Below are 21,317 nucleotides of genomic sequence, written 5' to 3'. Positions count from 1 at the left end.
GTTTAAAAACTCAGAATTTTACAAAGAATGTATGAACTCATTAGCACTTTTGCCACCCAGAAATTTTGCAGTTTTTGAAAGACAATATCTCCTTGAATATCACATTCAAAGAGCTAAAATTTTCACGACGTATTAAGGTGGCTGAACACAGTATTTGATACCTGTGTTTCATTCGTCTTTTTCTCTAAAACCCTTGATCCTTTTATCACCAAAAATGGCAGCAAGCAAGTTAACAACACAAACTTTGGTTTTTTGATAGTTAAGCTGAGGTATGTGCCGTTGCCATGGCAACATGCATAAATATAGACAGACCTTTAAAATCGGCGTTGTTTATTTGCAGAAAATCTAGTCATTAGATTTTCTTTATAATTTGCATGCAACAAGCGTGTAATGATGCTCACAAGTTGACGCTATTTTGATAACAATTTAACAAAGAGATCTTTAATTATCCCTTGTTGAAGGTTCGGTGAAATATCTAAAATTTCCTTTGTTAAAGTTCAAATTTTTTTCAATACTCCAGCTACTTATTTCCTAGAGTATTTTCGTGCCAAATTTCGTGAAATTTTAAGGAGTGGTTCTCCGAGAAAGCTAATTCTGCATTCAATCTCAATGTTTTAACTTACTACGCATGCTCTGCATTTAAGTGGGTTCTTTCGATAACAAAGAAAAATCTGAGAATTGCTGAGTTCTTTGCATCGTTACCTTTTCTGACATACCTTTCAAGTAAAAGACTAAAATATCAACACACTGGGTTCAATAACGAAGAAAAATAGCACAGATAGTGCGGACATTGAGCAAATAAAATGATCGCTGTAGCAATGGCATGTTTGTTCTTGTAATCCTTGTGCTCGCGCTAAATCGCATTGACAAGAGCGCGCGCGAAAACTGTGTTCGGCCACCTTACGTTTTACTAGCTCTTTAGCTGCCTGGAGTTAATTCATATCAAACATGTTTCCTTCTGTACGCAAAGCCGTATGCAACTGAGCAAAATGTGCATGAGTCCCCCTATACACGCTCAAACTTCTTTTAACGAGCTAAGATTGTAGTGATTTTCGATGAGATATTCTTTGTTAGTTGTAATGACAAAAGCATGCTTCTCCATTGATATATATATCTGACCGTATTCGCAAAAACATGCCCGCATTGACTGAAAGACAGTCCCACCGGCCAGAAGTCCTCTGACCACCCCGCTGGCCAAGCGATTGGCCCGTCACGCATGCACGTGGCATGGACCACTCCAGCAGGGTGCCATCTCGGCACAGAACCCTCAAACAAGGTTAAACAACTGAGTAAAATACCCAGAAACACAGTCAATATCAAGGCTATTTAACGCTGAAAACTCAATTAAGTCTAGCTAAGTGGAGGTGTCAGTACAAGACACCCTCCTCTCCCACCTGCTTTCGACAGCTGGTCCCCAACTAACCACCAGCAGGTAGGCCAGTGCCTGGGCAATGTCCCCAGCCTGGCCTCGAGGAAGTCCCCCCTGGGTTTAAGGTCGCTACCTTAGCCTGGATCCGGGCGCCGCCCGGATCCAGGCGAAAACCTAGCGGGCATGCTTTTGCGAAATCCTCCATCCTATGAAAGAAACATACCTCTTCCATCTGATAGTTTATGGTGGTAACGCGGAATGCGTGACGTCACGGCAACAATGAGAACGGCAAGTATGACAACACCAATAGTCTTCATGATAACGAAATAGTCCTTACGATAAAATCAAGGTCAAAATCTGTGAGAAATCAGTTTATACATATTTTCATCGAAAACAAAATATTACATTTATCATGTATGTAACAATAAGATTATAAGCTTGAGATTTCTCTGAGGTTATTAGCTCACAGAAATTCCAGGCGAAATACAGTCATCTCTCTCTAGGACATGCACCCTGGAAATTAAATAAATTTTTTGAATGCTTTTCTCTGTTCTGTCATTTTGTTCCTGTCTCTATCTGTGCATGTCTCCGACAAACTACAACAAACTACAACAAACAGGCGTCCTAGCTTGGTTGATTTTGTACCAAGTGACCGGGTCGTGTAACGGGCCTATTGTTCAGTTAAATTAAGCATGGGTTATTGACCAAGTGTGAGGTCAAGATGGCTGGATATTGGCCAAGTTCTTTTTTTGCGTGTTTATGGACCGAGACGGAGTCGAGGTCCATAAACTCACACAAAAAAAAAAAGAACGAGGCCAATATCCAGCCATCTTGACCGAACAAGCTTGGTCAATAAGGGATTTATTATATGGCTTTCGGGGAAATTTTTCTTGTGGGACACGGCGGGTAGTCCCAAGCGGGCAGGATAGCCCCATCTTGCCCGCTCGGGTAGCCATTCACAGCGCAGGATTTGATTCATCTTGCCCGCTCACTGAGCTAGCCGTATAATAAGGTTTATTAATGCGTCTCAAGACTCTAGTGCGTATCTGATTATGCGAGACAGTCATTGAAAAGACTAACTTACCCAAGTAATTATAATGAAGCTATGATCTCCTCTTTGACAATGAGATTATGAACTCATCAACTGACGCCTATGAGGTGTTAGTTGATGCGGCTAAAGACCGAATCACCTATCACTTTTTAGTATAAATCCACTAGCGTTATATCACGAATGCCGTTCTCTGATTGGCTATACTACTCACTATCTATTCTGTTGTAGATAGTGGGTAGCGTAGCAGCGTACGCTAGGAGGCGCTACTGTCTGTTTTTGAAGTGTCTTTCAATAGGATGTAGATAAAGTTTTGAACGGTTACTTGATTTATACTAAAACCATTATATTATTCTCTCTCGATTTCTATCGCGTGATAGTTGACGAGTGCGCAGCCGGCAACTATCACGCGATAGGAATCGAGAGCGAATAATCTAATTGTTTAATAGAAATCGAGAGCGAATGATGTTATTGTTTTAGTAGAAATCTAACTGAAACATCTATTAAATGACTCTTTAATAATATGTCTACGTCAATTTAATTGCTAGTTGACACAATAGCACGGACTGAATTGTTAAAATATGCAGCTGTGTTCGCGCGCATCAGTTTTTTTTTTCAACAATTTCGAGATTTTAACGTCAGCAAATCGTGAACGTCCTTCTTTTATTCTTTTTAACAGTCTTGAAGTTGCTAACAAAATCATTTGCTAACAAATAAAGAACACCAAATTATTTAGTCTCAAAAAGCGCAGTTTTGGCGCCACAAAAAATCCGTGTTATGTTTGGTCCGCAATACACAAGCTTGTGGCAAATAATTTGGGCTTTCTTCTTCGCAAAAAGCATGACGTTGCGAGATGAAAAGCTTAAAGTAAAAGGCTCTTCGGTTTTTCAGTTTCACGAGAAACGTTATGCCTCTCCGGAACATTGGCGGTGTATGGTTGTACACTGATAACATAATGTCTTTTCCGATATATCCCAAGAAAGTCGACAAAGAAAATTCAGATCTTTCTGTTTGGCAATTTCTCAGGTTGCCGTTAAAAGGTCTCACGTTGATTGACTTACCTCGGAATATTTTCAGCCATAAAATGACAGCGCCGTAGACTTCAACACCGAACCTCAAGCCTATATCTGAAGTTCTAAAGGGTTCTGAGATCTGACCGTGGCTTTTATGTGTTAGCAAATTAGTATAATTTTCCAGTCAGTGAACCACTTCTTTCTCTTTCTTTTTTCATATCACCATTCAGTATTTATCATCTAGAACCGATCTACGTTGCGCGCCGACAGAAATTTGTGATAATCCTAGAGCAGCATAAATTTCTAGTTCGCACAAAGCGCGTGTATTTTGATGCTTTTTTCTGGCCAGTCGGCGTATCATGAGCGTAACACAGAAGCAAAATGTTATCTCCGAAGGAATGATCAGAGAAAAGGATTTTAATGAGCAGCTATGACATTCTTTTAGCTGACGAGCAAGTGGACCACTTAACTGTTTATCAACTCGAAGTTTCAAACAATCATTTCATATATTGCTGAAAACATTTTTTTTGCTCTTCGCAGATAACACGTGCCGTCGTAACACAAAAGCAAAATATACAGCTGTTTATCAAGTCGAAAATGATAAAGGTAAATTAACCTCCATAGCGAATTAAAAGCCGACGTTGTGAGCGATAGCCCTTTGAGAGAGCAAAGAAGTTCTATATTCCAACACGTTGAGTCGCTGGTCATATTTAGCGCTCAGTTGATGTTTATCAATTACATCCTTTCCGCGCTGCCCGCCTGATTTATGATAAACCTAAATCAGCACAAATTACTAGTTTACGCAAAGCGCGCGCATTTGTATGTGTTAATGTTTCTTTCAGTCACGCGCGAACTTCAACTTTAACGAAGTTTGATTTTAGAATGATAGGTGTTAACTAGAGACTACTTGTTTCTGCCAAAAACTGTCGGTGTTTCAAACGCAATCCTAACATTGATTGCAAAAGATGCACTGCTGTATTCTAATACCGCAAAATAGCGAAAGTAACGACTCTCCCACCCTCCCGAAAGTAACGAGCCTACCAAGGAGCCACACATAACCCCCACCTCCAAAAATAGCTAGACCAAGGTTCAACAGCTCTCAGATTTGAATTGTTATCAGTGGTTGGTTTGTTAATTGGTTGGTTGGGTTCAGTGATTTTCAAAAGAAATCTCCGTCTCGGATCATAAATCAGTGAAAGGTTTGTAAACTTTCGAAGGAAAGCCGCATTCTAAAGTGTTCACCATCTTAATGCGCCAGTTTCTGATTATCATCGTCCCTTGAAGGTACTACGTACAACGAAGGCATATCTTACAAATAAACGAATAAGACCAGTCAATGTTCCTAACGTGCCCCAAGAACTGTTCAGTTTCGATGTAAGCGAAAACAGAACGAAATCTCATGGTTGAACTAATATTGAACACACGGGAAGTCTTGGAAATTTTATTGGCCGTTTTTGATACCGTGAAATGCGGGGTTTAACCCCCGGGCTTATACAACTACTTAAAGGGTTTGGAGTGAGCTTAAAAACGGGAGGTTGGGGGGGGGGGGGGGGTATAAATGGTATAGGAAAAACTCTGCTAAATAAGCTGTGAAACCAATATCCAGGACTCTATTAATATTCAAAAGCAAAGGGTGGAGGTGGGAGGTTGTCAGTGTTTTTGTTGTCATATAGATGGCTCTATACCTTGGGCTCCTACAGTATAATTCCGGTTATTACTCCCCCCGTTTATGATATATTTTACGGTATGTACCAGCATCTCACAGAGCTCTGGCAGTCGGTTACAAAGAAGTTAGTCACAATGCCAGTGCTTTCATCTCTGTATTCAGGCAACTTTTTTGAAGCAACCTTACTGAGAGAGAGTGCAACTACATTCAGTTTCAGTCACACAATCTATTCTTTATTTTGAACACGTCAAAGACTTTAAGTGCGGGTTGCGTTCACACTACTTTAAGGGAACAACTTCTAGTTGAAGGATCCGTGTGACTATGGACTTCTGATCATACAACTGAAGGAAAAAAAGAAACCAGTCATTAATATCCACAGTAACCATAGCAACGTTCACACTGATTTCAATATCTACATTAATATTATTATCTAGCTACAGCATAATATTCTCCGATATTCTCCTGGTCCGGCCCTCGTGCTTGGTTAATTAGATATAAATAATGTACTCAGATCCGACTATTGTTCTCTTAATTAATAATGAACAGAAACTGACCAGTCGTGGCGCGCGAAACATTTCGTTTGTTCCATAAAAAAAACAAAAAAAACAAAAATAGAACACATATAAGATATACTCACGGATTAGTCACAATCGCTACCGCAATATGAACATGACGATGGTTTGCCAGTACGCGACATACAGGAGGCATAGCATTGATAGTCACAGGTGGGATCTCGTTTTACCTCTAGTTCATCCTGAAGTGCCTCGAAGGGGCTCATTGGCTCTGAAAATGAACAATTGTGATGTAATGATCTTGAAGTTTGTAAGAAAGAGAGGGGAAAAGGACAAAGAATATGGACAACTAGAGGACATTTTACATCTTATCAAAATCGCTCAGCGGGGTACTGAATGGGTCGAACTAAACACATCTTAGCATGTTATTCCTAAGGCTTTTAATTCCTTTTTTAAGAGTGATTTTTAATTTTTGCCAGGGAATAGTATGAGTATGCGTACGTCTGATGACGACAAGTTGATCCGGATTACATAATTATAAACTAGGATAGCTAATGGATAGGAAAAGAAATATACACTGTACCTTCTCTAGCTGTTTTCCGCACATAAGGGTGACGCGGAATTCGTGACGTCACGGTGACGATTAGTACAGCAAGCATGACAACACAAAGAGTCCTCATGATATCAAAATGGCGCTTGAGAAGCAAACTGAAAGAAATAAAAACGTAAATGACATCAACTGATACAGCTAGCTATCTTTAATGATAGGAAAATATATTTCTTTTTCATTATCAAGTTACCCAGGTGGATTTTGTGCTCTCTATTGCCAAGAAGTGCATAGGCCGTCAAGCCGTCAAGCGTCAAGACATGCAATTAGGAGAGTAAGGTTTACTTCTCTTTAGGTTTAACTGCAAGATGTGCACGTTGTTTCTGCTTTATTTTCCCCATATATTCAAGTTGTATAGTTTTATCTTTACATACGTTTATAATAGTCAGCCTTTTGTTTTTCTGATCATAACCTCGTCTCTCTCATCTAGTCATCATTTTTCTCTCGTATTTTTAGTTTTGAAAATTATTCGCGGACAGTATGTGACACCTGTTCCTTAACTAAGCCACCATATGTGTTCTTTTATATACGCAATAGTCTAAAATGTTATCTCATTTGGTTTGTTTCGAAAAGGAAGGTCTTTAAAACAAAGAGACAAAGCTTTGCTCAACATGGAATCGTTTCACGCCTGAGCGCGTGCTCAAGCTAGCCTTAGCTAAAAATCCACTGAAAATTTCACAGTCATGCAGTCGCGAAAATTCGGTGATGGAGGTTAAAATGGTAAATTCGATATTTTCTGAGTAACTCTGATTACAACTTGCATCAAATTTAGGCACTATTTAGTCTGCTTAAACAGAAACTACAAACTGGGATTACTGCGTAGCCTACACTTCGTTAAAGGCATAAGCATAAGACGCTTATGTCGTAATGAAAACCAGGCTTTGAACTCACCCAAGACCTTGCACAAGTGCCCAACCGTGAAACTATCCCTAAAAGAGCAGGGAATAAGTATACTTATGCATCCGGTGAAGTTTGATAGCTGGTCAGGTATCATAAAATTCACTTACCTTGGGCTTCTAGTAACTATTGCTCGCTTGCACAAAGGCTTGTTAGTTAAAGATGCAGTTATGAACAGTTATCTCGAATAATCTTGCATGGCATTACAAATCTTTTGAACACTACATTTGCTCTGACGTTCATGGTCGAGTGGCGATCAACTTATCGTCTTAATGTAGTGATGCACAAGAACGAGCGATGCTTAGGCTCTTTCGACTAAATGTTTTCCAGTAAAAGCTTTATATTTCCTTGTTTGTGCAAAATCCACCCTATTTTAAACAATTATTGGATGAGGTTTTTGAGATGTCCAGAATAATCAAGGTCGAGATGTTACCGAGACCTTGATTATTCTGGATATCACAAAAACCGAATCTAATGATTGTTTTATTACACATTGAACGAAAAAAACCTCATGTTTTTGCTTCTTCACTGATGGCAAGCAACACAAAGCGCGAACTTGACATGATTACCCTTAGAAATCATGCACCGCGGTTATACATGACATGATTACCCGTGACCTTGAGAGTCCTTGACATGATTATTGTATAATCTGCAGCTAGGTGACGTCACAGGCGCTGATTTCGAAAATTCACTGTGTGCTTTCGGCCAGTCAGAAATGAGATAGTGAGCTCAATGTATAATAATAGTTAGTATTCCACTTCAAGAGGCGTTTCCGCTACATTGATATCTGGGTGATTATTGCTAAGACGCAATACAATAATATTATTTCAAAAGATATCTTATTTGTCTTGCGTAACACCAAGTGTTGCTTTGCACTTCTCCGGCTGGAGCAGAAGACAATTGCACAGCAGTGTCAAACTGACACAAATAAATAGATAACTTAACCTGAAGTTTCAATGGCAGAGATCTTGACTGAACTGGGTGTACAAGTCAATTAAATTGTTTCATAAAATCAAGCAGAATTTGCCAAGTTTCAATAATGCCCTCCTTTCAGTTAAAGGGGCGTTTTGAACCCTCAGGGTTACTCACTAGTCACTGGTTACTGAGAATTAAAAGTAGATGCCAACATTTCCAGCAACACGATTAGCTGCCATTGCGACAACAGGAGAAGAAGAAAATAAGTGTAGTCCACGGGTACCCACGAAACAGGCGAAAATGAGTTCATCTTCTATTCGTGGTTTGTAAATTAGTTGCTTGTCTGGCTCAGTGAGTTCATTAGAAATTGTCGATGCGAATCGAACATCCTCTTTAGAATAATGGAGGGTTGCTTTTCCAACGTTTAAGGTCCGGCTAAACACACGCACGTTTTAACGTAACATATTGCAACATTGTTACGCTCAACATGTCGCACACGTTTGGCCAGCCTGTTGCAAGATGTTGGATGGTACAGTTTGGCCAAATTAGTGCAACATGTTATGTGTGACAATGTTGCAATCATTCGCTGGAATGTTTCCTGCGTGTAATAGGCGGGCCTTTAGATCGAACGCAATGTACCAAAACTTGATCTTAGTAAAATTGTTTTGCACCAATCCGTCAAAATCTGTATGTTAGAAACGGCAGGATCGTTCAACTGAATAAGTGAATCACTATTCACTTTAATTCTAAAATTGATTGATGCTTCGCTTTAACACCTTTTTTTCCACCCACTTTCCAAAAACATAACAAGTTAACAGAGTAAATAACTTCTTCAGGCTCGTCCAAACAGATTATTCGTCTCAACCCATTGTTTGACATTGGTTAAATTGATTGCAATTTACGGAAAGTTTCCAAAGTCATTGCTACGCGTTGACATTAAAAGGGCTAGAATAATGATGAATTAGAAAACATGTCACCAGTTTGTGGAAAAATAGAGGGGTGTCTGAATTGAAGAAAAATATGACAGAAACTCTCGCACAAATGAAAAACATCTAAAGTTCATGGAACGAATATCAATTGCATGATTGTTTAGTCATAGAATATCTTCAAGTCAAATAAAACAAACAGCAAACAATCCAAGTTGCCAAAACTATGGGAGAGGACTGAAATTTAATTAAAAAATAAGCGACAACAAAATTTTAATCATTTGATTACACGTGCACTTGACTCGGTGCATGGAGGTTCCTTTTCACCTAAGAATGGAGCTGCCTCATCCAGGTCAGCGATATAGTCGAAATTTTATAGAATTACTATTACGAAATATTTCAACCGCCATTGAAAGGTATTCGGTATAATGGAGCCGCAGTCAAGCAGATTTAAATCCAGTAGTTTCGTAGGTGATTTTGGACGATTTTGTGGATTTATTAAGCGAGCAGTCTCACCGGAGACAATTTTGAACTGAACAAAAGATAAAATGTGCCGTGGTTTGTTATAATCTTTTGAACAAGGATTCCAAAGAAACTTGCGCGCTCTGTCGGTGAGCGAGTCAGAGAAAACAATAGTTCTTTTAGATAGTGCAGGAATCTCAGTCTTCAACGGCGAGAAATGTGTTTCTTTCGATAAAACCAGTCCCTTGAATAATAAAAACAAGCAAAGCTGAAAGAAGAGGCTATGTAATCTTGAATTTGTCAAACTTACCTGTACTGATCGGGCGGTCTCAAACTGACTATGACATTCACGAGTAGAATGACAGGAGGTCGATTTATTTAACACTATATGTAGGACATTAAATTGGATGGGTTCAGTGATTTGTTAAGAAATCTTCGTTTCGGGTCAAAAATCACTAAAGATGTTATAGGAAGCCGACTTCTAGAATGTTTTACGTCTTGTCTTTTGGTGGTAGTGTTATTTTTAACTATTGGGCGTAGATCAATTACAGATACCGTGATAACGCTAATAATAAGAAAGATCTTAGCGATAGTTTAGAAGGTAATCATTTCTCAGTTTTGAGTAGTTATTAGTGGAGAATTGGTTGGGTTCAGTGATTTCCTAAGAAATCTCCGTTACGGGTCATATTTCAGTGAAGGTTTTCTTAAATTTCAAAAGAAAGCTTTACGTTTTGTAGACTGTGAGGCGCCAATTTGTGATTATCCCTCAGGAGTATTCTATTCATCTTGCTCTTTCACAAATGACCGGATAACATTGGCCAAAATTTCTTACTTGCCTCAAGAACAGGTTCATTACGATGAAGGAAGAAACAAGAACGATTCTTAGACCTGAATGAAAGTCTGCTTGGCCATGTCGACATTTTAGGCACACATAATCCTAACCTCTGGACGAATGTGGGTAATCGCTGTTTTAGTGCATCTAGGTATGCGTCGCATTATGAAAAGGAGGCAAGGCGTGTTATTCGACGACTCGGTTATTCGTAAACATTAATTATCTCTTTTTGCACGTTTTGAACGACGAGGTGCTCAGACAAATTTCGCTGAGACATAATCTGTCTTTATGTAGAAAGATAAGGGGGAAAGATAACGATGTGGTGATGATCCACTTCAACAGTTGAGAGATCTGTTAAGTAGTTCAGTAACTCACAACACGCAATTAACATGTACCCACATTGGTATCTTGGGGGAGTACCCCCTTCTCAGTCCAAAGATTAATAACACATTCCCTGTTTTTGGACAAAGGTTTACTGCTTGGTTGTGTTGTACTGATTTAGTGGGTTTTTTTTGCCTTTCAACTATCAAGAATAGTATTAAATGAAGAACAGACAGAAGACCTTTTGTCCCACTTTTGGTTATGAACTTTGTTTGATTTAGATCATGCCTTGGTATATTAGTGATAATGTGGATGTTACCCCTGAAATGATCGAATTCACATCTCAGTATACTAATAGTTGAGTTACAGATGTTAAGACGGATTCCGCTCAAAATTCGAGCATTAAGTGCAGAAATTATTTCTTAAAAACCTACTCATAGCGCGGAAACTTTTGGAATACTATTTAAAACATCTCACTTTAGTTCATTGCGATTAATTTCTCAAACCTTAATTTCTCGGGAAGGTTAATGTCAAACCTCGTAAGAATGCTTAAAGCGTGTGTTATTGTGTTTTTAACTAACGCAAAACGTCTGTTTTAATTGAAATATGGATAACTTCAAGTTCAATTTTCCCTCACGTGCACGGGGTCAGCTTGAGAGCTAAAGCCTCGATAAGGTCTTCTTAACTGTACTCAAAATATTACCATGCCATGAGGTTTTTTTGGTAACTTAATTTTTCCCATTATTGCTCGAATGTTCTTGCCGACATCATCTTAACCTGTTAACTTGAACACTTTTTTTTTTGTAACGCGGTTGTAACGCAGTTCCTTATTTTAAAGTGTAGTCAATAGCCAACTTCCCCTACGAGACGCGCCTGCAGGGAATCATGGTAGTTGTATTCATCAAAACATAATGAAATATCCAGTTCAAGATGATGAATCAGTGCTAATAAACAACACAAGGGCTGAACTGCTAACCCATTTTTAATGAAGGTATCAAGATAATAGTATTGTACTTGACTGTTGATATAAATGAAAATGCTGTGAACATTTGTAGGAGAACCAGAATTTGGCAAATATGTTCAGCAGTTTCATAGAGCATTGAACAAGCACTATACGCAAGGGTGGTAAACGCCTTTATGATCCGGCTGAAATCGAAGCTTTCTGTGATCAGCATTCTGCTGGACTGTGCGGTCAACTTTATAAAAGCATTCTCAACGATGAAAAGGAAAAGCGTTCTAAAAAGTGCATGCAAATGCAGAAAACAAGAGTTGTGTCAATGTTACACAATTTCAGTTTCTTTCGCAATCAGGTGAGAGTCACGTACATAGATGTATATGTGCTTTTTATTCCTATGGAAAACTTCAATGCTGGTGTCACCTTTTCCTGTTTTAATTTATCCTCGCACTGTTAAAAGTTGACCTAACTGAAGAGAAAATTCGACAGCACCAGTTGAAAAATACATGTACAGGTGTCTCTACTGTAGTCTAGCAGAAAATGTTTACTTAGTATCTTATCACAGATGTTTCAGTGGAGGAAGACTGCTATGCTAAAAGGCCTTGCTCGACATCTTTTTGTGTGTGTGCGAGAAAAACTGCCCCATCAAAAAGGCAAATGGCTTAAATCTCAAAATAAAAGGAACCAGTCACATGGTTCTTGGGTTCAGCTGCCACCCACAATCAATACTTAACTACGAAAGGCAGAAGCTAACAAGACAAATTGTACAAAAACAAAATAAGGGAAGCCATAAAAGTGAGATCACATGTTGCTAATTATCAACTGGAATTAAATATAGTAGTCTAAGCCGGCAATTGTTATTGTATTTCCACTTTCTGCCCAAAAAATGAATTTAGAAAACAGAACAATGTGTCATTGTTCAATTAATGATCGTAGACAGATCGTAAGATGACTCTACTTTGCATTATCACAAGGTAATACCAATACAAGTTATGGTTTTTTTGAGCAAAAAAAGACAACTTGCAAACAATTAGTAACAAAAACCATCGCTCATTCCCTCACCTATCAAGTTTTGATGTTCCAGCTGTTTCTCGCATCATTTGACATTGCTACGACAACCATACTGAAACATGCATGTATGCGTCTGAGTTTTTCCCTTTTTTTCCGGTGGAGTCAAGCCACCACTCGGAGTAAATGGTAATAGATGTCCATCAGTAGCAATTAAATAATGAAAGAATGAAGGATGCGAATGCAGCCACAACACTACTGGAAAAATGACCTGAAAAAATTTCAGGCTCTGAACGGGATTCGAACCCACGACCTTTGCGTGGGTGAATGATTCCGTCACCAGCGGCTCCACGGTTACGGACCTTAACTGAGGGAGACAGCACTTAGCTTCTCTTTGAGCTATTCTACATTTTTCAAGAGATTATATAATCTCTTGCATTTATTTATTGTCTCTATTAATTGGACTATCCCTTTGTTTGTTTATGTTTTTATCTACAGGCCCAGAATTCGACCAATACTATGAAATTAAAGACTACTGTTACCTTTTTCACGATTATGGTTTTGATTTCAAGATTGACAGTTAGACACCGATGTACGGCGCCAAATAAAAGCCTCTCAAGACTTAGCCTAGCTAAACAAGGCTTCCTAGGTTAGGCCATTGCTCACTTGCATCTAACAGTTAATTTCTTGAGTAAGGTGCAAGAATGATATATAATGCAAGACTCAATCTTGTTCTCTCTCTACACATTTCACACCATCAGAACCAGGCATGAGTATGACCATCATGGTGCTGACGTCTCAGATGTTTAATAAACTGGACGCTCAGCAATGTTTAATTCGAGGCGAAATTTCTATCCGCGGCATGATGTTAAAAGGACATATCTTCATCGAGGAGAAGAATGGAATCTGGCTTACTTGTTTAGACAAGTGTGACGATGACGTCAGATGTCAAAACTTTAACTTTGTCATCAGCCAAGGCATATGTGAGTTGAACAACCGCACCAAAGAAGCCAGACCTGAAGATTTTGTTCCGGAAAGAGATCGGTTCTATATTAAACGATCCAGGGAAAGAGGTATTATTCTTCTTTGTGAGTTTATCTAAACCCTTTTTTTAAGAATGGTAATCGTATTTTATACAAATGTGCCTAGAATCTCTCTACTATCGATCCCGAAAACTGCAAATAAGGCCCGCAGTTTTTTCCTCAAGAGAACTTAACAATAGTGGTGTTTAGTAATGACAGAAAAGCGCTAAAAAACAAAGTTTTTGACTTTTCTATTTTTAGTTCCTCTTGGATCCCTTGCCGAGTTGCCAGCTGAGTCGTGCGCCGAGATCAGGGCGAGTGAAGGAGAAGATGCAGTCAGCGGCAATTGCTGGCGAGGTAGTTCTGGCTCGTTGTGATAGGTCTAAACTAGGTAACTGGACGTTCGGGGTATTACATTGATTTATTGCTTCCGCCTCTTCCCGTAAGTCTTTCCTCACTGCTATAAAATGCCTCAAATTCCAGGCTGTTGTTATGATTACACGCTCTGGATTTACAAAATCAGAAACATATTTTTGTTGTTGCCGTTGCTTATTTCGCAGTTATTTTTGCTGTGGGTTCTGTCGAATATGACCGTTATTAACTTTCTACCTTATCCTATTAAAAACAAATATCGATGACTGTGCAAGTCATCCCTGTAAGAACAACGGGACCTGTATAGACCGAGTGAACAGATTCAACTACAGCTGTGCACCAGGATTTAATGGGACACAATGTGAAACAGGTAACCGTAATTGATAACATCACCAGCAATGTTCACAAACGATTGAGTCACAAACAATTGAGTGTCACTAGAAATGGGCAGACGAAGAGCAATTCGTCTTTGACTATTATGGCCTAGGAAAAAACCAGGAGAGAAGTCTTTTTTCTAGTTGCGGGGAAACTTTTATCTGTTTTATTTTTCCAGCAGAAATGTTTGAATTCCTTCTTTCCAGCATATTTCCTTGTAGCAATTAGACAGTGAGCAGAACACATAACCCGAAGTTACACGTGTTAAACACACTTGAGGGTAAAGTCCCTGGGTTATAACAGCACCTCTAGTATGGGGGAGGAGGGAGAGGGGGTGACAGCAGCTAGAGAGGGTATTACCCGGATTGGTCTGGCTCCAGGACCTAACTTACACCTGCCGGGAAGGGGAAATGAAACGAGGAAGTATTTGCACGTTAAGACAAAATTTATTATTACAACAACTTTATTACAACCTTTATTTACCTTGACGAATGAACGGCTTTAATGGAACACAATGTGAAATAGGCAATCGCTGCAGATAACATCAGGTAATATCACGTACAAGTAATAGGGCAGAAATTGTCGACAGATGGTAGAATTGTGGGGTTAATTTAATTGACAATTTTCTGTTAGCCAACCACACGATTTCTCTAATGGCGGAGCTCCGGCGGCCAAATGGGCCGCCAAGCGGAGACCATACTTAAATAGGAAGGAAAAGGATATCCATGACTTTATTTTCTCATGGTTATCATAGCTAGCGGTATTGCGCGTGGGCGCCTACGCCCGACGACGACGAGGATGGCGACGACGGCGGAGTCACGCAAGATGGCGGCCATACTCCAGCTAATGGGTTTAGAGAGACAGGCAGCCTCGGTCCGTATAGCGTACTTCTTTGGTATTGGACATCCATTTCACGGTCAATTAACAGCAGTCAAAACAAGGTATCCGCTGACCCGTATCAGGTAAACATATCGCGGGCTCAAGTTTAAAGCTTAAGGAGAACACGTGTTTTTTGAAGTTGACCGCTGACCAAGTGCTTGTTTTTCGATAAGATCTAGGGTTCATGTCAGGTCAACTTCTTGTAATCAGGGCCGGGTTGTTCGGAAGCTAGTTAACGCTAACCCAGGATTCAAAGTTTCTTTAATGGCTTTAATGGAACACAATGGGAAACCGGTAATCGCTGCAGATAACATCAGGTAACCTTACGTGCCAGTAGTAGGGCTGAAATTTCGACAATCGATCAACAGACGACGGCATTGTGGAGTTAATTCCACTGACAATTTCCTGTTAGCCAGCCTCACGATTACCGGCTAATAGTGGAACTCCGGAAGCGAAGACCATGCTTATAAAGGAAAGAAAAGGAAACCCATGATGAATTGATTTTCACATGGTTATCATGGCTAGCGGTATTGTTCGCGGGCGCATTCGCACGACAACGACGGCGACGGCGACGGCGACGACGACGGAGTCGCGCAAGATGGCGGCCATACTGCAGCTAATGGTTGACAGAGACATGCAGCATTGGTTTACAGCGTACTTCTTTGATATTGGACATCGCTGTTACGGTCAAAAGTGACACCTGTCAAAACAAGGCATGCGATGACCAGTATCGCGTGACCATATCACTGGCTGAAGTTTAGATCTCACCGAGGTCATGTTTTTTTTTTTAATTTGATCGCTGACCAAGTGCTGGGTTTTCGACTGGATCGATGGCTCATATTAGGTTAACTTGTTGTTATCAGGGCCGGGTTGTCAGGAAGCCGGTTAACGCTAACCCAGGATTAAAAGTTAACCAAAGTATAAATTTTTTTCTTGTACACAAGTGATTTTAACTGCTTTTGTCTTGTGTAGTTTGAGGTTATTCAAACTCAAAAACAGAAGGCCAGACAATATACAGAAACCCTCACCGCAAAGTTACAAAACTCGAATCAAAATTCTCGCTTAACGTGGGCTAGCTTAATCGGGCTTTGAATAGCCTGACCCAGGGACTCTGCTTTTAGGCTTGGGGCAATCTATGTTCCGTGTAAGAATCTTAGAAATGTGAAGGTTTTGGAGTGGATTTCAGGCGCCAGTTCTAGTAATTTCTTTCATACTGAAGGCTTTGTTAAAGTCTTTTCTGATTCTGTTTTGGTTATATTCTCTTGTTACTGTACGTAGTTTCTTTTCACCACAATTCATTTTTGTGCTCGTTATGGGACACTGAACCATCCGTTGTGACATTTCAATGCTAACACTTACATTCCTTTGTTTTTAGACATCGACGAGTGCGCTGCACAGGTCAACCCATGTGATCCTGTTGCCAACTCTGAGTGCAAGAATACGGATGGATCGTACAACTGCCAGTGCAAAGATAGAGTTGTAAAGAACAGTCTTCATTGTGAAGGTGCAACACAGTTTTTATCATTAGTTTGTGTGGCTACTGTTGCTAGGCAACACTAGCCACTATGTTATCATATGCGTAAGTAAGTAGAGTGTCTAATTTTGGGATTGTGTTCGGAACTATTCGGTCGTCTGTAACTGGAAGTCGAACGGAAGTCGGTCCGATATTCATAGTCACAAAATTAATAGACAAACGTATGATATCCATTTTCTCTCGGTTTTACACGAACGCTATAATCGAACGTCTGCTGGTCTCATTTTGGACTTAAACGATACCGAACGACCAGCGAAGCTAAATCCTGCTCTCTCCAATGATCGAGTTTTTATCGACTACGCACACACAACGTATCGAAAACGTTCTGGTTGGGAGCTGGAGCTTTCAGGTAAGAATACTCTGCATTTATATGTGTTTGTCTTATTTTGGACCGTTAATCAGACACAGCGTTCAAACAATGTGCACAGTGTTTCTTCGCAAAAAGATTTTAGGCTTCTGAAGGTACAGATAGAATTGTCTTCAGGAAAACGTTCCCGGAATCGCTGATACACAAAAGGTTTAAAAATTGCCAGATCCTGTACGATCCTGTACATGGAGCATTTCGTAATGCTAAGCTGGACAAATCAAGCGGCTATCTTGGTCGTCCTACAACAAACAATAACACAGCACGAAAGACGCTTCTAAAGACGGAAGAATTATTTACGTACTTCTTTGTTTATTTTCTATAGCTGACATATGTAAGAATTACAAAACTCCGAGAGATGCACAAAGAAAATATGACTATGTAACAGTAAACCGCGGTCAGCACAAAAAGCCCGGTGTCGTATCCGAGGAGCTGCCGGCACAAAAATGGCAACGGCGAAATGTCCACCGAGGAACAGATGTGATGCAAACTTCCCTGCGTGGTTGAGTGGCGGCCATCCTACAGTAGCTGAGGCTAAAGTCAGAAGAAAAGTTTGCATTCACTATTTTGGAGGCTGTTGTGACAGATCATTCTTCGTTAGAGTAAGACTAATCCAGCCATAGCACATGCGATTTGTGGTTTAGCTGAATAAGAGTGGACACTGCCTGACATTATAACTTACAGTAAAACTTAACCAAGGTTTGGTTGTTCAAAGCACGACCAAGCTGGTCAAAAATTAGCGTTATACTTTTGATTTCAGTTTTATAATCTTTAGCCATTTCTTTTTTCTGTCTAGTTCTGACAACAAGTTACAAACTCTAAGTCCTCAAAAAATTAGCAAAGAAAATACTTACACCTATGCAAGAAAGCTGGAAACTTCCATCAACTTGAAATTTGATAATTTCATCAATATTCTGTCGTTTCTGTAATTTTTGGAAAAGTGAGGGCTATTTAAAACTTTCATCACTACCGCTCCTCAAAACGACACATTTTACAAAGAAATTTGATTAGAAAGCGGGAGTAGCAATTTTTTTTGATTGCACGGAACAACCATAACTTTGTCTTCTGTTGAGAACAGCTATTCTTATCAGTTTTGTTTGATTTGTTTAAAAGTAGTTTATGAACACTTTTTTTCAACCAATTTTGATTAATATTGTTGATTATAGACCGTATACAATAGGGATAACTCGTTTTTGGTTTGCTGGAGTGAGAATTTTGTTTTGTATCATTGTTTTTTTTTTATTGTTTTTATTCCATTTGTTTGTTTGTTTGTTTGTTTTTTTAAACAACAACAACAACAGTGTAATTGCCAATCGGGAATACCGAAAGTTCTCTAGTAAACGTGGTTGGCTATTACCCAGTTCAGTTAAACAACAATAACAACAAAATTTAAAAAATTGTTGACATCCTAGACACGATAGAAGGGAAACAGCAAATGTAATCAATTTTGTATAAAATAATAACTTCTTGTAAATTTAACTGAAGAGCAAAGCGTAGCCTCTATTGTATAAGCAGATTGTATGAAGTGGCTTAACTAACCAGTTTTGCAAAGGGAAGCATTCCTCTTTTGCATTTACAATTTTTGTTTTACTTTTTTTATTTTCTCAATTTAAAATTACATACTAAACTAGTAGTAGACTTCTTCAGAGAGTTTTACAAAAATGTACTAAACGCTTGTAGCCACACTAGCGGCTATTTCGAAAGACACAAACCATAGAGGTTGAGTCGAATTTGCGAAACGGAGCAGGCGAAGCTATAAAATATTTACGCAAGGCGTGGCAAAGCTTTGTCGCCACGGTTTTAGCCGTAGTACCAATGAATGCGATAGCGTCAGGCGCCTGTACAGGACGGGTAGAGAGGAGAGAATTATGAATTCCTTGCACGGCTGAAAATGTCGGCTGATATGGAATGACGGTGGTGGAACGGCGCTAGGTACAATATGGCGAATTTGACAAAAGAAATTATCTCATCTCTGGAAGTTCCAAGGCTGCTGATTTCTGTTGCAGCTTGTTGAGCTGGTATTTTATGTGTATATAATGTACATATTACGAAACCAGCAGAAGAAATCTCTTCCAGACATTTTGTAAGTTTTTTTTCGCAAGAAATTTTGCAAGTGTTCTCTTTTTGTTAGCCAATCATCTGACTCCGAATTATCTTCGGTGTTGTCATGTTTTCTATTATTGATTTATGCATCCCTTTTCACCACCTTTTTTTTAATTCGGACTAAAATCGCACGTAAAGAGACAGTTTTTAAAACCAAGGTGTTCCTCCTAATTAAATGCACTATTTTAGCGCTTCAAAATCACTCACAAAATAATTTCAGTAATTTGACAGTAAAGGCTGTGGATAGTTAAGCCAGTTGACCCCCAAGAAACCAGGAGTTAAATTGTAACACGTGCCATAATGATTATAATTTCACTTTGTTTTATTTATTTTCATTTTTTTTCTTCGGAAAAATGAATGAAGTTTGTCACATTTAAGTTACAAGCGCCTCACGCGAATGGCAAAATTAGAAGCGTACAGTCTGTTTGCCAAAGGAAAAAGCATAAATTCAAATTCAGTTGCTTTAAAAATCTAATGTGCATGCAAGGCCGCAGAATAGAATGTTCGAAATTTAAATATAAGCCTATCTCGAAGTCGTAATGACGTTCTGACATAGATATGCATTCGATCATAAACAAAGCTACCTTGAACAAAAAAACATATGAAGCCAAAATTAACGAAATCAATGTTTAATCTTGCAAAGCAAATTCAGAAGCATCGTGGATAATGACTTGGTTAACTGAGTGATTGTTAAAAACATAAGTTTGGACCTTTTGGGAGGAGGATTAAAAATCGTATCTTTCATTGAAAGAAATATTCACCTGTAAACAGCACGCAATCAAAGAAATTCCTGAAACGAAGCTTACAAACCCACAGATCGAAATACTTAGCTCACGTTATACGTGCGTAATTTAAACGAAAACACCAAGCTAGAGCAGGTGGAGTCAAACTGACATGAGCAGAAATCGATCTGAATGGCTCACCTGTCACAGTTGCCACGTTTGCCAACCCCCGTGACACAACACACCATCTTCTATTACACTATATTGACTTACAATGAGCTGCTAGCGCTATCTCGACTACACATCTCCAGGGGGTGCTATCTCTATGCTATCCTCACTTCTCCCACAAGACTTGAGAACTGAAGACACCGTTGTGCTGTAAAAGTGGATGTGCGCTCGTTTTTTTTTTTTTTGTCTTGGATTTCAATAATGCTTCGTCCAACGTACGCGGAGGGTGAGTTCGAAAACATCCTTACATTTTAATTTATAGCCTTAAATTTCCTTTTTATACTCTTCTAAAAATAGCAAAATTGTCCCATATCGTAGGTGCGCGTGGATCCCAAGACTTACGGTCTCCTTCCCCGATTATGGCTCCTGATTGGACTTGATTGGTCAAAAACCCATGTTTCATCAGAGTATCAAACATAGAAAAAGCGTGGACACTCGAGAAATGCAGAAATCACTCGCCTGCGGTTCGTGTTTTCTACATTTCCCTCGTGTTCTCAAATACCCGTCAAGTTTTATCACAGTGTAATACAAGGCTTGGGTTTCTTTATTTGTTAAGTATTGACTTATAATGAACTGGTATCTCGACTACACATCTCCAGCTGGTGCTATCTCTGTGCTATTGTGACTTTTCCTACAAGACTTGAGAACTGAAGACATTGTTGTGCTGTAAGTGTGAATTTGCGCTCGTTGGTTTTCGTTGGTACACCGGTTTTCCTCTCTTAATAAAAACCCAGGTTTTAAACATTCAATTTGATCAAGAATCCGACAGCTACAGGTTTGTCAGCTACAAGCCTGTTACGTGCGATCCTCCATTCTCAAGGCAATTGATCTAATAACTTAATATTTTCATTCAGTTAGAATTCGTGAGCATTACGCAAAATTGTCATGTTAAAATTTTCTTGGGTAAAAACTGATGTGATATTTAATAATCACTGGCAAAAATGGAGAAAAATAATCATTTTGAATATGTTTTTTTTCGTTTCTGCCTCAATTGCGAGTGTAATTTTGTCCCTTAATGGACGATGCGCGATGAATGCAAAAGATAAGACCCAAATTTTGATATGCCAACTGTTTCTTTGCGTCATTTGACGTCTCTGTGACAACCACATTTTTACATGTGGATCAAACCAAATTTCGCAGGTTGTACATAATTCGGCCAGCATTGCAGAACCAGTACCATTTTTACA

At 39.2% G+C, this 21,317-nt stretch overlaps 1 protein-coding gene across 1 annotated transcript in view; it reads left to right on the top strand.

The window, feature by feature from the left end:
• LOC145495395 (uncharacterized) overlaps positions 1-17,056 on the top strand; it is a 59,581-nt gene extending 42,525 nt beyond the window's left edge. The window contains exons 3-4 of the mRNA XM_081475009.1: positions 13,293-13,604; positions 13,815-17,056. Of these exons, the coding sequence (XP_081331135.1) occupies positions 13,293-13,604; positions 13,815-13,930 (428 nt within the window). The 3' untranslated portion in view covers positions 13,931-17,056. The remainder of the gene's footprint in view (positions 1-13,292; positions 13,605-13,814) is intronic.
• The last annotated feature ends 4,261 nt before the right edge of the window (positions 17,057-21,317 follow it).

The sequence above is a fragment of the Orbicella franksi genome, chromosome 8 (genome assembly GCF_964199315.1).
Source record: "Orbicella franksi chromosome 8, jaOrbFran1.1, whole genome shotgun sequence".
NCBI classification, from domain to species: Eukaryota; Metazoa; Cnidaria; class Anthozoa; order Scleractinia; family Merulinidae; genus Orbicella; species Orbicella franksi.
This window is presented reverse-complemented; position numbering and strand designations above follow the sequence as displayed.